General features: G+C 32.1%; 1 protein-coding gene across 1 annotated transcript in view; it reads left to right on the top strand.

The window, feature by feature from the left end:
• Nucleotides 1-19,357, top strand: part of LOC150094731 (cell adhesion molecule Dscam1-like) — a 158,163-nt gene that overhangs the window by 14,140 nt on the left and 124,666 nt on the right. Inside the window, exon 2 of the mRNA XM_090411652.1 lies at nucleotides 15,437-15,721. Coding sequence (XP_090267778.1) covers nucleotides 15,437-15,721 — 285 coding nt within the window. The remainder of the gene's footprint in view (nucleotides 1-15,436; nucleotides 15,722-19,357) is intronic.

The raw sequence follows: 19,357 nt of genomic DNA on the forward strand, positions 1-19,357 counted from the left end.
TACATACAGTATGAATATAATTATTTCGTATATCTATGATATGACACAATGCATATTATTTGTATATAAAGTGAAAATATGATTTTAAGTTTATATACGAGTAATATGTAATAAATACGAGTAACACTCGTAATAGCGGACTCCCATGCAATAATGCCAGTATTTTTAACGCAAAATTGTTTATAGTTTACCTTCCTTAATATTTATGTATTAAGGTAATATTTATATAAAAAGCAAAAATTCTTAACAGTCATTGGAAATTTGAACAGACACTTCAATAAACAGATGTCTAGAACAATCCAAATAAAACACTATAAAATAATAGCCAAACCAATTCTGAAATATGGCAGCGAAACATGGACTTGGGGAGAAAGAGATAAAAGACAAGTGGAAGCTGCAGAAATGAAGTTCCAAAGACCGCTCGCAGGCTATAAAAGAATAGACAAGATAAGAAATGAAGAAATAAGAAAACAATTATCCATAATTAACATAACAGAAGACATCACAAACTATAGAAAGAACTGGAAAAACCATGTAGAAAGAATGAATAAGGATAGATGGCCAAATATTGCCTGGAAATATAAACCAAAGGGACACCGACCAAGAGAAAGAAAGACCCAGGAGGAAATGGGCAGAAGATTTTCTAAATCCTTGAAAACGTTACATGCAAACAATTGCCTAATACGCGAAGACAAGAAGAAGAAGAATACTTATGTATCTATCTATTTACAGCTTGGAAGTGTGCCCGAGACATTACCATTCTGATCAATAGATATCAAGATATTGATAGTTTAAAAAAAAACAAAACGAAAAACCTGAATATGTTTTATGGTACACAAAATATGAGTCAGTGATTTGTGTACAACGAGAATATAAGCAAATCTGTAAGGCTAATCCACTTGATAATAAATCTAGCAAGCATGATCAGTTTAAAGAAACTGGCAATGCTGAGGAAAGTAAGATTACAGGAAGTCCTGAGACTTCTTTCGATACTCGCTTCACGAATGGATGGTTGGTTGTACAAGGGCCAATTGCTTAGTTGCCTCATAGTCCCAGCCTTATACCCTAGTTTTTTTTTTTTTTGGGGGGGGGGGTTTACCCTAGAAGATTCTAAGGGATTTTGTATGCATCAAAAGTAACTTTTTACTGCGTGAGTTAAAGCACTGCAGCCTATAGTCGTTAGAAATGGATACAACATATTCACTTGTGTTACAGTTCGGATACATGTCGAGCTACAGATATAGCCCCCCAAATTGAACATGTTCACTTATCATCCCAAAAAACTTCTCATCCCAAACTGTCAGTTACGATATTTATTAAAGTCGTGTCTTAATCTTTTGAAATAAATATTTTCATTTCAAATAGTGGCATTCTTTTGTAGAAATCCTGTACATCAGGGCTATCGTAATAACTCACTAAACAACTAAGGCAATAAGTGGCAAGTTTGGAGCGCGCAAAATTGTATTCCAGGCATAAAAACACCTGTATTATTATTATTATTATTATTATTATTATTATTATTATTATTATTATTATTATTATTATTATTTTACATATTTTCTTAATTTTTAGGGAAAACAAAATAGTGCTTGCCTTGAAGCGGCATATACCCTAAAAAAAGGTCCTATTATGCATTAAGATTTTCTATGCATAAAGAAAATAAAAATTCTCTGTCGAATTAGATAATACCATACGAATCTCGATACGTGTGGATTTCTTCCCCCCCCTCCGAATTTTCTTGTAGACCACTGCCACAGTACTAGTGTTACTATAAATTATATTATTATTATTTATCTTTTTTAATGTGAATCTCAATAACGAAAAGTTCTACTTATCATATCGCACATTTGAAACCTTAGGTAGGCTGAGTAGTTAATCTTTCATGGGCTAGTTTGAAATAAAAATAAAAGCTTATATTTCCTTTTGTAGTGATACATGATATATATAATGAAGTATTGATATAATATATATATATATATATATATATATATATATAAACTAGTGACTGTTATTTCTGTTTCCTGTAAAAAGGAAACCATTACTGCTTTGCCCTATCGTAATATACACTCAGTAACTTTTGATTTTATACTGTACTCGTACGTTTTCGTAAGAAAGTACGGACTTTTCACTTATGAATTGTTTCAAGAATGCAGTGAAGCATATCTCGTTCTCCTTTGCAGAGTGCGCTGCATGATCCCTTAACGATCGAAAACACGCAGTGTTCAATATGGTGCTGACATTACTTCGGTTTGTAATGGTGACAACTGCACGTTATCGATGATAGCACGCTGATTTCGCTAGAAGAACCACTTACGCGTCCACCCCTCATATTACCTTAAAGTGTGCTTCTCGCTTGTGATTCCTTCTAGGAAACAGAAACATAATAGTAGGAATGCCTTATTTTTGCGACATAGCCGAAAGCAGTTGCTGATGAAGAAGCAGCATCCACGTCTGGAAGAGGAAACCTGACGACCACAACTTCACTAGGAATTTCGCAGGCATCGCAGCGCCACTATGAAATATATCGTCTTTTTCATATTCCTCTACCAGAGTGTGATGAAATGCAAAGTTTATTCTTCCGGTAAGAATATAAAATGTTTATTTGAAATGCGCACAAATTGAAAAAATCCTGAGTAATATTGTTCTGTAATCCTGCTAATCTAACTGCATTAATTACTGGGTAGTACTTAATTAGTAACAGTTGTGTTAGACAATGTTTTCTTTAATTGGCGTACTGATTTTATTCCACTGCAGCAGTTAACCGTAATTGTTTTTCTTTGAATAGATATAACTAATAAAAGATATACGTGCAAGACTCGGTTATCCTGCTTGAATGTTTTTGGAAATAGCCTTATCATCATCATTCATATAAACAAATACGCACGCAATGTTGTTTTATTCTGTATCTAGACATTTTCTATAAGCTCATAATATACTAACCATATTAAGATATAATATAATGAGCATTCTAGATTCATTAAGGCTAAATAACGTTTAGCATTAATGAACATTCTGTCTATGATACTTCGTTTTATTTTTGTGTTATTAATGAACGTTTTTATGGTCCCTAAACTCCAACGTACTGTCTGTTTTTTCAGTGTGTGTGTCATAACTATCCAATCGACAATGACAAATTATTGTTGATTAGACGGATATTTATTTAATACTTTGAAATGTAAGTTATATTTTATTTTTATTTGTTTGACATTTAAAATACTGTAAAGGGGTGAGAGCAAGTGAAGACAGCAAAAACAAAAATTATCCTGATAGCTCCTGTTTTCGTTATTAATCCTCAAGAAACAATCCTGTTTTAATAGTATCAGGTTAATATAAAAACTTTATAGTTATAATTTACATTACCCGAAATGCGGAAAATGTCCGTATTGTTTCTCTCTCTCTCTCTCTCTCTCTGTTTTTATGTCCAAGTTTTGAATACGAAATTCTGTTTCATATCTTTGCTCGAGCTCTTTTCTGGGATGTTTTTTTTTTAGTCAGCCTGATCTCTGATCTGAATATAATCGACCTAAAAGTGATTTAAAATCTTGTTATGTCTTTATTCGTTGAAGAAATTGTGTGAAATTCATCCTTCTACATTAAAAAGTTTATTATTATTATTATTATTATTATTATTAAAATTGCTTGCATAAACGGAAGATAAAAGAAAACCATGAATCATTGATTATTACAACTAAAATGCGTTTTAACCCATAGTTAAAACGTATTTTAGTTTGTAATAATCAATAGATAAGTACAGAAATGATCCGAGACGATAATAAAAAATAAAAAAAAAAGGAGATTCGTTTCGTAATAGTATTTTCTCATCATTCATTATTCCGGAAATAGAGCTTAAAGCTGTTTTTTACGTATGTACTGTAGATAATTTATCATGCTTGTTGGTAAAATAATTTTTGTTTCATTTGGAATCTTTCCCCCAGATTTTGCCGTTAAAAACGATCTGATAGTAAACAGGAACTGCAGCGACTCAACAAATTTTAGTAATAATCCCAATTCCGAATTTCAATTAAATCCGGTTAGTCAGACTGGTTGAAAAAGCATTGTGGCTCTAATAGGCGCTCACACAATTTGCAAAACGCGCCTGAATTCAAAACGTTTCGTTAAAAATAGTCAGGAGGAATGTATTAATTAAAATCTTAATTTATTTTTATTTTTAAAATCCATATATCTCTGGTACTGTCATGCTCGAGATCGTCTCAGATACTCCATGATATTTTTATTGCAAGATGTAAAAAAATTTCTGAAATAATAGGTAATTACTTATTTTAAAAATGGTTTCATGTATAGAATCTAAACGAAGTGTGTAAGTGACAATGATGGAGGCTCTCCACACAGCATGAAAATACTCTTTAAAGCGTATATTGCCAATAATCACTTCATGGCCCTGTCAATTTTCTTTTTAGAGAGCACCAAGATGACACCACACTACTCCATGTTTGATGGACAGGTTGCTCAGGACTACCGTGGAGAGCATCGATCGGTACACCTGATGCTTTCTCCTTTGGTAAACACGCTCCCAAAGTAAATAACTGCTGCTGACAACTGCCGTGCACAAAACCGCTGACAAATATTTGTACACGTATATAAAACAAAATAAAAAACAGAAAAAACGATTAACCCTAATATTGAAACTGAATGACTATGTGAAGACAATAGCATGGAGAAGTGAGATCATTGCTGTAAATCGATTCAAGTACTTGAAAATATATTCAATAGCATTGTTTCGCGCTCAGATGTTTTTTCTAAATGTAATATCTGAAAGCGAAACAAACAGGATTGATAAAATATGTTGCCAATTAATTTTAATCGACCTTAAAACGTTCTGTTATCAGCCATATTATTTTGATATGACATAAATATTCTGGAGAGAAATTACTTACTAAATATTACGTAGCTAGCTTAAACAAGCTTATTACATTACATTTATTAACGCTCAAGATAAACCTTAAACAAGGTTTATCTTGAGCGTTAAAGAGAATATTGCCTATTTAATTGCGCTTCTTTTATTCTATCTAATGGAAAGTTGAATTTTTTATCATCAAAGACCTCATACGCTTTACGACCTTTGATAGGGGGGTTTTTTGTTTGTTTGTTTTGTTTTCAGAAACTGGAATTTTTTTTCTCTCACAAAACAGCAAACCGGTAAGAGAAAACAGGCAACACTATTAGACAAGAATACTATGTTGTTCTTAGTAGATGGTGTGGCATAGACAGTGGATTGTGAAACGTAATATGGCCTCCTGATGATAATTATAATATGGGAAGGATACTACTTAATAAAGTTTACAAACCACTGAGTTGATGAAAGAACGTGTAGTCCATGTTATAATCCTTATTTATGAACTTCAAATACGTTTTTTTTTTTTTTTCTTAATCACGATAGCCTTTTGATAGGACGAAGGAATTCTAAATAGTAAATTGAGAATTCAGCGTACCAACCCTCATAGATAAATTCGAACCTATAACGTATTCGGCGGTGACGGGCGACATTATCCACTCAACTAACGAGGCCAATAGGCTATGTTCTTAAAATAAAAAAAATTAGACCTGATTTTATTATTTATTTATTTATTATTATAACCGTTTTCCCGGCTTCAGCCCTTGCTATACTTACTGTCTTGCGATCTACTGTATCACCAAGATTAATAGAATATAGTTTTTTTTTTTTTTTAAATTATAGATAAGTTATTCAGGATACAATTATAAGTTATTTAACTGAATAATTGCAGTAATAAGAAGCCTGACATTACACATCCTGTGTGACGAATAATACTTTACATATCTCATAATGCTGGTCCACCATTATTTGACATTAAATATATTTTAAAAAATATAAACAAAAATATCTGCTTAACCAATTTTATTTATGCTTGCGCGATATTCGTAAGGGGGCTGACTTGAAGGACAACAGTATAACTGAAAAGTTACAGCCAATTACAGTAAAGGTAAAGTGCTCTTCTCCTGTTCTTTATCAGAGCCTACAACCGATTAGGATATTTTTAAAAAAATACATTAACACTTTTTGTCAAGAGAAGCCAACTGTTGCTATAGTATTTGTGCTAACTGCGCAAAAACATGTTACTCGTATGACAAGTATTTTTCTCTCATCAACCCACAGACACATATCAATATTCACAATCTCTGAAAGAAACTTTTCAGTGTGCTGAAGAATTTCTTTCAAGCAAGTAGTTCTACATTTTCACGCCAGAGGTTGGTTCCCCCTCTTTTTCATCGTCTGCTTCTTGCAATACTAAGACTGTCTTGAGATCTATCACCAAGACCAAGGTAAGAATATAATTTTATTATAGATTACGGTTGTACTTTTTACCTAACTGAATACTTGCAATAATATTAATAAGAAACCTGGCACTATACATTCTGCAATAACATGGATTTCAAAGAATGTTCAGTAGTCTTCAAAGGTAGGCGAACATATCATGCAGGTGGGAAAACATCGATTCAGGTATATATTATATTATGACTACATGACCCTACTATACCAACCTAAGTTTGTAAATCTATTATCGAGGGGGAGGAAGACGTGAATTGATCAATTAAGTTTAACAATTTTGTCTGCTTATTTATTCAAAATCACTGAGTATTCCCCTTCACAACATAAACCAACGATCTCGCTAATGCGTAAGCTTTACGGTTTCATATTGAAACCGTAAAGCTTACGTATTAGCGACAATATATGCCTTTTTGTCATCTTCCTATAGTAAATACAAGATCCACGTAACTTAAAGACGGATGGAAATAGCAATTGCAGTTTGAAATACTGTGTCTTTATTCGTAACCACGAAAACAGGAATTTTAAGCTTTTAGAAACATTCAGAGCAGCTTCTCGAAATAGTAGGGAGATCCTGTATAAACTTAAACTTTATGAACTGTATAAAGTACTTGAATCCTGAGAAACTTACTTGTTATAACGAAATTCTTATTTAACGTCTCACTTATTATAAAATATTTTTCTTCATGTAATAAATATTATTAAAGCGATGCAACATTTATTAACGCTGATTGTAAAAAGTTATAATCAGCGTTAAATGTAAGACATACGAATTGCCTGTTCATTTTAAATTATCTGAGAATTTCATGTAATGTGATTACAGCACTCGAATTTTCACGTAATTTTTTTAATACAACGTAATTTCATTTTTTTTTCCTGATTAAAAAGAAAGAAAGAAAAAACGATGCGAAGAATTTCTTCTTCTCCTTATTCATATTATTCATGAGTAGGTAGGCAGGGTGATAGACGTGATAACTTCTTATTGTTGTCGATCGAACTGACATCGTTTCTTTCCAAGTTGACAAATGCATTCCAAAATAACTTCTCGTATTCAAATCTTCTTTAATGGATCGTTGAAGAGTGCTGCATTTTATACATGAAAAATAACTACATTCCCCACTGAAAGGCATTTATTCATAAAAACGTACGCAGAACTGCACGACTGTCATTAACGGGGGAGGGGGGAACTTTCGTCGCATGACGAAATAAAAAAAGATCTTCCAGGCAGGTCCATATCAGAGTTGTTCCGTTGGGAAAAAAGCCGAAAAGCATTTCAGGAGATCGTAGAGATTGAATTAGCTGAATTCAAACAAAAGTAAAAAAAAAAAAAAAAAAAGGTCTATTCTGCAGAGAGAGAGAGAGAGAGAGATTTTTATTCTTCCATCAAATAAACAAAATGAACACAGAACATTGTCAGTAAATATAACGCTGTCGACCAAATGCTGTTGAAATAGACTGGTCTTTCTTTTGACGACCCTTTGAAAAAAACAGTTTTCTTCAAATGTTTCAAAAAATGCTCTCTCCCTCTCTCTCGTGCGCGCGCTCCTCCCCCTCCATTAATTGGGGGATGAAAGGGGGGGGGGCTTCAACCCGATTAATGTGTCCTTAGCGTTTTGATATCTTCTTTTATGTTTCTAGGCATCATTATGTTATTTGGAACTAATAACTCCAGATAATTGTGTTAAAAATGACATTTAGTGTTTTAATTTGCATATAAAAAGTGTGACCGGATAAGAAGGTTCGTGTATGTAATATGGAAATTTGGTAACTTAAACGCGTATCGAATGAATTACAAACTACTTAGTCTATAATTTCCTTTTTTTCTAAACAAATTCTAATGATGAGTTTTTCTCCCTGATGAGATTAATCAGTGAAATTGCATTATTTCGACACTGTAAGTAAAAAATAAATAAATAAATAAATAAAAAATAAATAAATAAATAAATAAAAAATTTTAAAAAAATTTTAAAAAATGAAAAAAGATAGCCTTTTAGTAAAGAGCCTGAAGAAAAGTTCTGAACAATTTTAATCACCAGTGTAAACAGATTTTTCAAGTCTACCTGGAACCAGCAATAAAAAAAAAAAAAAAAAAAAATTCGGTCTGTCCAGCCAAAGGGTATCGTCGTTACTGACAAAGTTTTGAAGACTCACAAATTGCGAGGACCCAACAAATTTTAGTATATATTACTATCATCATAACGCTAAATACGGGTATAGACCATATTGGTCTGTTCCAGTTCTCGTTGTCCATCTAATATCCGCTTTTGAAGTCTACTCAGCCTTCTCTTTCCGATTGGTTTATATTTTATTATTTGTTTAGGATATCGGGTGTTGGCCATTTGGTTTGCATTTTCTACCAAATTTTGTTCGTAATTGTTTAATTGTTCTTCTATTGATTTTTATTTTTAGTTCTTTTAAAATATCTTCGTTCCTTTTTTTTTTTTTTTTTTTTTTGTCTGATCATGTGTATTTCGGAGTTCTCATGAATCTCATTTCACTTGTTTTTATTCTTTGTTTATTTATTGCCCAAATTTCGCTGCCATATAATAATGTAGTCACTGCTAAAGTATTGTATATTTTCAAGCGTGTTTCTTTTTGTACACTGTTTGGATTGAGTGTTCTATTTATCAGGCCTATAATCTGTAAAATTTTGAAGTTTTGTCTTCTTCTTCATATGATATTTCACATCAAGGAAAATTGGAAGTATTTATCTGTTCTACTATTTTTTTTATTAGTAACTGTTTTTCTTATAACTGGAGTTTGTCCACAAAATGCCAATGTTTTAATTTTATCTATGGATATTTTCATTCCAAATTGTTCTACTATAATGTTAAAATTATATATATATATATATATATATATATATAATATTGCTCTATGTCTTATCTGATATTATTACCTGATCATCTGCCAATAATAGCGTATTTATTCCGGGAAATTTGCTAATATTCCAGTCACTAGCGAGGATCACTTTTCTCCTCTTGAATTGACTTTAACATCTAGTCCATTCCAGTACAGACACATCTATAGCCTTCTAATTTATTTTTTCTACTTTCTAATTTCTATAGACTTGTTATTTCTATACCTGGGTTGTTCCACTGTATTAATATTTCATTAATATAAATGTTGAAAAGTGTTGGAGACAGAGGTCATCCCTGTCTTACTCCGTGGTTTATAGATTATTTTTTAGCCATTTTTTCATTTATTTTTAATGCATTATCTTTGTACATATTCAATATTGCATGTAGTAAAATATTAGATATATTTATTGTTTGTAATATATCAAACAGTATATTTCTTTTTACTTTATCAAATGCTTTTTCATAATCTATAAACAAAAGATCAGTTTCTAAATTAAATTCTCTTCTGTTTTCTATAAGTAGTTTTAAACAAAAGCTGCATCCATTGCAGTGTCCTTTTCTAAATCCATTTTGACATTCTAATCGTATTTTTTTCACTGTATATTTTCAAATTTTCATTACGTATACTACTATATAGTTTGTAGCATGTGCGAGTAATTTTGTAATTAGCAAATTTTCTTTTATCTCCTTTTTTAAATATGGGTATTACTGTACTTGTATTCCATTCTAATGGTATTTGTCCGTTTGTATATATTTTATTTAAACATTTTAATAATCTCTGATGACATTTTTTCCAGCAAATTTATACATTTCGGAGTTTATCCCATCTTCTCCTGCTGATTTACCGTTTTTTAAATTTTATTTTAGTTAGTTTATCATGTAATTCTTTCTTTGTTGTTATATCATTTAGAGAATTTTGTAAGTTTTTGGTGTAAATTTTTTATATTAGTATTATCTGTCCAAAGATCTGTAAAGTAATCCAAGAATCCTTTTAAATTTATTTCACAATTTATATTTGCAGTTTCAGTTTCTTTTATATCTGCATTCATGCATTCGGTCTTATTTTGCATATATCTTTTTCTAGGTATAATACAAAAATTTCCCGCCTTTCTTTCTAAATTTCTTCTAACCAGAGCGAAGTTAATTACTTCCCGTGATTTCGAATTGTTTAGCAAACTTTTACCTTAAAAAAAGTCTGGTTTAAATTCAACTTAGATAACGTCACATACTTTTGTTAAAGGTTTCAAACTATGAAATATCAGCAAAATCTATTCACCCTAGAGGAGTATATAATAATACTGAAAACCTGGAGCGTTTTGAAAAAGTTCCTAGAGCAAGGATTCTAGACTATTTAACATTCAACCCACCTGTCTTAATTTACGAGGGAGCGCTGAATAGCAGTGATAATCACCATGTAGGAATTGAGGTAGAACCATGTAACTTACATGGTTCTACACTTGTTACAACGTTGCTGCATTATTTGCATTCCTCTGAGAAAAATGTTTTTCCCTTGTTGCACATATTGGTTTGTTTTTGTTCTAGGTGTTTATCAAAACTTTTCAGTCCATCTCGTACAATGGCTTACAACCTTTTGGGGTGGATTTACTTAAAACAGATGAACAAAACGAATCAATCTAATATATATATATATATATATATTAGATTGATTAGATGCGAAAAAAGCACCTAAAAATTCTTGAAAAGGCTCAGACTTTGATTTAGCAACTTAAGGTATTAAATGACAGGATATCAAAAATCGCGATTCTTTCATAATGAAATATTTTAAATCTTAAAAGTGTCAAAAATGACCAGAGAATTTAATGAACAGAACATTCACAGAATTCACTGACCTTTCAACTACTGAAAAAGTTTTTTTTGCCTCATTTCTACCTGGTCTTCGATGAGAGCCAAGAATTCAAGCCAGCTGTCAGGCCTGTGAAACCTTAATAAAAAATAAAAAAAAAACGAAACATAACGCTTCTGGACAGAATTCCTGGGAGTAGTTCAATTCCAAGAATTCCGAAACGGAAAGTCGTATTCTCATTAAATTCTCTGGTCATTTTTGACACTTTTAAGATTTAAAATATTTCATTATGAAAGAATCGCGATTTTTGATATCCTGTCATTTAATGCCTTAAGTTGCTAAATCAAAGTCTGAGCCTTTTCAAGAATTTGTAGGTGCTTTTTTCGCAAAATAAAGTACCAGTTGAATTCATTTTGTTTTTCTGCCTACCCATACATGCTCATATAAAAATTCAGCCTCTGGATACATGTTTATTATTATTATTAAAATTTGCTATTTGAGATTTTTTTCTAAAATTTGTCGAGTTATCTAAAGTTTTGTTTAAAATCAGCCCATTATGGTGATAAAGTCGAAAAAAAATGATTCGAAGCGTCACAAAATTGTGTTACAAATTGCGGTAAATAAACTTAGTTACAGTATGTAAACTAAAAAGGATTCTAGGTTCTATTGATGTAAAGTATGCACATCATTATGCAAGACTGTTATTGCAAAATGAAATTTTTTATGATTGTCTAGGATTTGTCCATACTTTTAAGTTTTGTACAATTTGGTCTTCGAGATTTTCTGTAATCTTGAAATTGCAATACCCATTACAATTTTATGATAAATTTTCTAATTTTGAATTTTTGAGTAGGAATTTTTATTTGAATGTGTCTCCAAAACAAACTTCTTCTGTAGTACTTTTTTTAATGTATTGATTTTTTGATATGTTTACTGCATAACGCATTCGCACGAGAAGTTTGCTGCGCTATTGGAAGGATAATGTTTTTTCTATGATAAGTAAGATCCCGAGTTTGCTTTCATCTTTTATCATTGATGTGATGTTCTGGCATTACTTTATTCCTTTTACAGTGCAGTTGCAAAATGCTTTGAAAAGTGCTTTCATGGAGCGGTGAGTCGCTTTTTCGAATTGTAATTCTCCTATCTTTGTCATCAGTCTCCGCTGGTTTTGGTTAATGCAGGAGCTGCAGTCTCACAATGAAATTCTTGAATCACTCTCCCCAGATAATAGAAGAAAACATTACTTTGGGATACAAAAGATTATAGGAACGGAAACATTTGACGTCATGCAACGTTTGTTTAGTATAAATTATTGTTAGTATATTACTAAAAAGCCGGTTTATTCGAAAGTATGATGTTTGTAAATATTTTTTCAAGATAACTGTCAGTTCAAATATTGAAAATAGTTGAATGAGATTTGGTTCATGTTCCCCTTCCCCAAAGTGGAGAGATAAATACCAAACTCATCTTTACTAAAGTTTCATTGAAAATAAGTGTTAGTATGTGTTATTATTATAAAATAATAATCGATCAAAACAGCATTGATTATAATAAGTATAAAAATATCTGAAACATCCTTATCTATTTAAGTTAAAGGATATTACATCCCATATTGGTTCTTAGCTGAATAAGAAACTCAAAGAGTTTCATGCCGAATATAGAAACAATATAAAATTCGGCGATTCCAAGCGTAAGCAAATACCTGGATAGTGCAACCAGACCCATTTGGTAGTGCAAACTGAGGCAACTCATAGTAAGGGTGGAGCATGCTCCGATCACTATTCTTGGTATTTACCCATAATGTGAACTTAGCTCCTAGGAGCTGTATTACTGTTCTACATTATGAGAGAAGGTCACTACCTAGACCGGTTTCAACCTTTATTGAGGTCTCATCAGTGAGTAGGTAGACCTAGTTAATACTAAGTTTGTAGCGAACAGAACTTACATCCCTTCTATTGAAACCGAACTAGATAGTGACCTTCTCTCATAATGTGGAACAGTAATACAGCTCCTAGGAGCTAAGTTCACATTATGGGTAAATACCAAGAATAATGATCGGAGCTTGCTCCACCCTTACTATGAGTTGCCTCAGTTTACATTACCAAATGGGTCAGGTGTTGCACTATCCAGGTATTTGCTTACGCTTGGAATCGCCGAACTTTATACAGTTTCTATATTGCATGAAACTCTTTGAGTTTCTTATTCGGCTAAGAAACAATATGGGATGTGATATCCCTTAACTTAAATAAGTTCATGTCGCCGAATTGAAGCCTTTGGATCTTCATATAATTAGTAATCCTATTCTATGACTGTTTCGGATAATTTCTATACTTATTATAATCGATGTTGTTTTAATCAATTATGCATTTCGCAATAGCATTCTTGCATGGTAATTTTTTCATTTTTAATAATACTTCGAATCCTGAAGTTTTTGACTTATCTGCACGCAACGTATTTATTGTTGTTTATAACATATATCCTTTTTCGATACTATTACGAATGCTTTGTCTAACTGGCAATAAAAACGATCCTATTAAAACCAAAATTAAAATTTTGATTTTAATAGCATCATTTTAATTTTTAAAATTAAAATGATCGTTTTTATTGCCAATGTTAGACAAAGCATTCTATTTAATGATAACTCTGGTACTTAAATATTTACAACAATAAATAATTATTTACAAAATGTAAATAAATAAACAAAATAACCCTGGTGTTAGCACATAGCTGATTACATCCGCTCATGCAAATCAGCTGTGGGTTAAAATTCCCATTGTGGAAGATAAAATATCGCTCATACTAGACAGATGAAAAAAAACAAATAAGAAATGTTTCTGTAAATTTCCAATAAAATAATGCAGGAACAAGCAAACGTTGATTTATTATCAACAGAGGGCTACGAGTGATAAACGAGAATTCCAGGAGATAGATGTCTCTGTCTCTAACATTGAAGTAGCTAAGTTGTTCCAGTGAAGACAATCGTATCCCTCTGTTGATAATAAATCAGCATTTGCTGGTTTTCTGCATTTCTTTATTGGAGAATTTATTCTTTTTTTCTTTTTTTTGTATTGCAAATTCCTAATTTATCTTTTATTTAATAATTAAAAACGTGCGTTTCTTCATGATTGAAATTAAGTGAAATAAAATTTGTTTGTACTATTCGTGTCTCATTCTCATGATTATCAGTGGCGGCCGGTGAAAAAAATTTCCAGTGGGGTGCATATACAAAAAAGAAAAAAAAAAAACCTTTTTTTTCTCTAATCAGTAACGAATTTATTAATAAATAAATTTACATATTAAAAATTGCTTTATTAAAAATATTTCATCCTCACCATGAACAAACACCAATAATAAAAGTTTCGTATCAATAGCAATTACAAGCGCAAACGAATATCGGCGTTAGATCGCAGTGCATTTGTTTCATAATCTAAAGCGTTAATAGAACAATTCCAATTATTAACTATTCAATCAATGTCGAAATATAAGCTGTAAGCATTGTTATTATTTATAAACACATACAAAATTTAATTTTTTTCCTTGGGGGTGCTGCAGTGCCGCAGTGCTTATGTACGGCCGCCACTGATGATTATGTACGTTGATAAACCTGTCCGGTTAGTTAAAAAAAAAAATGTGGCACTTGCACACAGAGCGTTCAAAGTCACTTGTTAACAACTCTGTATTTCAGGTTTAGGATTTTGGGGATTTTACTCATCTTCTCATCCTTGGATAAGGCAGAATGGCACTTCGATAAATGTCCCTTTATTTATAAACAGTGTTTCTAAACAAACAAAAAAAATTTTTTGAAAAGCCAAGTAACTTGGCTATTCTAAACAACTGTTACTGTATAGAGTGGTCTGTGCTACCTCTTTAGTCTGCTGTTTGTCAGTTGCATATATATTCTCTTATCAGTTTATTTAATTCCAATGTCAAAATATTTCTTAATAAGCGAAGTCGAAATTCGCTCATTAAAAAAAATAATAAAATAAAATCACAATACTAACAATGTGCCTGTGGTGTTTGCTTGCATAGGCTAGACTGTCCGAAGGAAGCCCATTATAGGTTTGATTCTAGTCGCCTACTAGAGGAATTCTTTTTAGGTCTTTCCTGGTTCAGTTGCCCACTAAGTCTATCTTTCGAATCCCACTAAACACTAATAATATCTTTTGAACCTGTTAAATGAATTTCAAACCTGATTTTGAGACTAAGTGGAAAAACTTCGTATACTAGAGATTCACTGGAGGCTTGGCTTTAAAAAGTTTCATGTTGGTCTCTATAGTAGGATTTCGAATTTTTCTAATCGTTAGCCTACCGTTTGAACCCTCAGTTATAACCTTTCATGAGTGCGATTCACATTTTTTTTTTAAATATTACTATGCTTGCTGTAAATGAGATGATTTTCTTTATCAACATTGAAATATGCTTTTGTTCCCAGTAAAACTTATTTTAAAAACTTGATTTTTTTTTCAGATGCGCCTTTGTTGAAAACCTTGATAATACCACCAGATTTAGCATTAAATGAAAATGCAGATGTGATTTGTACGCTAAAGAGAGGTACACCGCCTGTTAGTTTTAAGTGGTTTTTCAATGGTAGAGAGCTGACGGATTCCACCAATGGAAAAATTACTTCGTATGATCAAAGATCATCAGTTTATGTTATTGACCACGTAAGAGCCAGTAATGTTGGCAACTATACTTGTGAAGTAAGAAATGCATTCGGTTCTGATAGTTCTTCTGGTCAATTGCTTGTGGAAGGCAAGTATCCCTTTCTTAGTAACGTAATATTCTTCCTTGTACATTAGATGCTATTAAATAATATATAGTAAAAAGTTCATTTTGTGATGACGTGCCTAATAAAAACCTAGTTTATTTATCTTATCATATGATGGATGAGTTTGTATAATGACAATTCAAAAAAAATTTTTTTTAATTTTACCGGATGAAATTCTCGATGCTGCATCCATCTCTGTGTGAGATAGCTAATTTACCCTTATTTTAAAATCTCATATATTATATGCCGTTATTTAAGAGCATATAAATATGATCCTCTTTCCAAAGAAGATAACATTATATTATATATAAAATATATTTAACGAATAATATATTACATTCATTGAAACGATTATATCATCTGAATTTTAAAAAATAATAACACGTGCTTCTGTACTTGCTATATTTGAACTTCACTCACAAAGAAATAGTTTTGCCATTCTTTAGTAAGCATGTATAATAAAGAACGGAAAATGGAGTTATCATACAAGTTATATATATATATAAACTACTCCATTTAAGTAAGAATATTGCACATTCTTACTAAAATAAATCATTGTTATTTTGCTGTATCTCAACTTTCTAACAATTCAAGTGGTCGGAAAAAGAGATTACCCAAAGATAAAGATGATGCCAATAAATGCTTTTTTATATAATTTATTAAGTAAATTGCTTCATTATTTGATTTGATTTTTGTAGTTATAATGATACATTTTGTGCAGCGTTTGTAGTACGTTAAATCAATTTTTTTTTCCCCAATTGCCCGCATACAATGATTTCTAATGGTTTCTTGGTTAATGGTGGGGACAGAACTGAACGAGAACCATCCAACTCTAATAGTAGTATTATACGCTTGCCCCCCCCCCCAAACTTTTGTGATGCAGCTTTTAGCAACTTCTCTCTATTCTTGACCTTTTATTATTATTTTTTAATTATTTCATTCTTCCATGTACCGTCCAAGTGCAATCCGATAAAACCGCTCTATCATTTCTATATCTTAACTAGCAAATGGCAAACCCAGATCCACGTCGATATCTTAATATCGGGGACAATGAATTATTCGAAAGACACCTCTTACTTGGAATGGATGATGAATTTAAAACAGTTACTGAAGGCTATGTCAATAAGAGCTTGAAAAGCGCAAGAAGAAAAATCTGAGCTGAAAACTCAAAGCTGAATGAGAGCTACTAGAATCAGCAGCTGTCATTTAGCTGTTCTGAACGTAGAAACGTGGTATAGTTCGCCCACCGATTTGAGGTCCCTCGAAACTACTGCGCATGTCAGAAAAAGGAGAATCCATTCCGATAATAGGGTAATCAGTCTGTCTTCTGGGAGGTAATAATAAACAAACTGAGTTTGTTTATTATTACAGGTCGGAAAATTTAGCTTTTCTTTTACGAACATTGTTGTTTTTAAAGTGTAACTATTTTGCTTGTATAACAGTTGGAAAAATGTACGTAGAGTGTTAATACGTGCAAATACTACGTTCTACGTAAAACAATGTCACTTCGCTCCATGATAAGTTTCCTTTTATTCTGGGACTTTTTAAAACAAAATCCGATTTCATGAAGTATTTTCCTTCAAGTTTCTCTTTTCCAAGGAAAATTAATTTTTTCTTTAAGCACAGGAATCAATTTCGGAACAGTTGGCACTCTTTTCTCGAATACGTAAAATTCGTGAATAGCTCTTCTTATAACGTCTACATCAAAATCATTCAAAGCTACGGTTTCGATGGTTTTACTCTGGCGCTTTTTTTTTTTTTTTTTAAGGAGATTTAAATTTTGGCTTACCTTCACCTTTTGATTCCCTACGAATTCTTTTAACAGTCGACCCCGATACGCCCCCAATTGCACTTGCACGTTTTATGACTTGAGAAAGGGGTACAAGAAGACGGCCTTCTGACGATTCTTTTTCACAGAATGTCAGCACATTATTCAATATTCTTTTGCAAGAGCTACTGAAACGTGTAACAATAGAACTTGTTGACTGTACTGGATCCATCATACAAATTAATAATAAAAAAATAATGCAAAAAGAGAACAACAAAAATCAAGCTAGTACTAGTACAGCGACAGACAAGAAAGCACGTGATTTCGCATGTTGGCGACCAATTCGTACATCCTTCATTTCTTTCTCCCCTTCAGCATGAATCGACTATTCTTGGCACAAATCCAACAAGGGATCTAGAAATAGTGGGCGAACTATACGAACAGAAAGATGGTGAATTTAAGAGAGGTAGTGTTCTATCCACTGCTGGTCCTGACTTTGTTTGAGACATCTCCACTGATCTGTACCTGCCATTTGCTAATTGGGATAAAGAGATGATAGATTACATCGGACATCGGATTGGGACTTGGAATGTGTGAAAAACTGTCGTTTTGTCTAGAAAAATCCACACAACCAGATTGACTTGTTAGTCACAAAATGAAATTCATCTCAGTGTTCTGTGAATTTAGTGCAATTAATTGTTTACGCACTCAGCGTAAAATTTCCCATCTTAAAATTAACGGTGATTTTAATATGCGAATTAATTTTCAAAAATGTTTCATTTCTGTTACCGTGAATGTAACAGATCAAGGGTAACATAATTGAGACACTTCAATGAATAGAAATTGATATTTATTTTCAGTCAAAAGTTATGGAAAGTGCAAAAACTATCGTAATATCTCGCAGCTAGTCAGCCGCCTCTGATTTTGGCCCACAGGTTTGTTATTCTTTAATCTTCTTCAAGCAGATTAGCGTACGAATGTAAACCTGCATACAATAACTGCCATCACCAGTAACTATGCGACCGAGAACATGGCATTCACGCCGAGTGAGAAGTCAGAAGCACAACAATTTATATAAATGAGAAAAAAAAGTTTAAAAAATTGTGATATTCTTTTATATACTTATCTTCATGAGTAGTAGTAGGGGCACTTCTGACAAGGTCAAGATAAGATAAGGAATCGTGACGTGATTCGTTGTTCATTTGATGATGTCATTGTTTCTTTGACATCATGAGTTTGGAATTTTTGAAATTTTCTGGGGACCATCTCTGTATGTGATGTCACGTTTGTTTTATTCGCGTATGGAATTATGGGTGATGGTAGCGATAAGGATTCGTGTCGTGATTGGTGGGGCACTTTGAACAAGATCAAGATAAGATAAGGAATCGTGTCTTGAATGTTTGTTATTATCAGATGTAGATAAGTGACGTCATTTGCTAGTTGTAATTAAGTGACGTAATTTGTTAGTTGTAAATAAGTGACGTTATTTTGAATGGAAAAGGGAGATATATTAGTGGATAAGGATTCGTGTCGTAATTGGTGGGACACTTCTGACAAGATCAAGATAAGATAAGGAATCATGATGTGAATGTTTGTTGTTTTCAGATGAAGATAAGTGATGTAATTTGTTAGTTGTAAATAAGTGATGTAATTGTTAGTTGTAAATAAGTGACGTTATTGTTTTAAATGGAAAAGGAAGATATTATTAGTGGATAAGGATTCGTGTCGTGATTGATGGGATACTATGAACAAAATAAGGGTAGGATGAATGGGGGAAGTGACGTCTGTCTTGGATGTGTATTGTTATGATTTGTAGATAAGTAAATGATTTGCATATGGCATTATGGGTGAT

Source organism: Typopeltis vanoorti, chromosome 21 (assembly GCF_054136105.1).
Source record: "Typopeltis vanoorti isolate ZY-2024b chromosome 21, IOZ_Tvanoo_1.0, whole genome shotgun sequence".
Classification (NCBI taxonomy): Eukaryota; Metazoa; Arthropoda; class Arachnida; order Uropygi; family Thelyphonidae; genus Typopeltis; species Typopeltis vanoorti.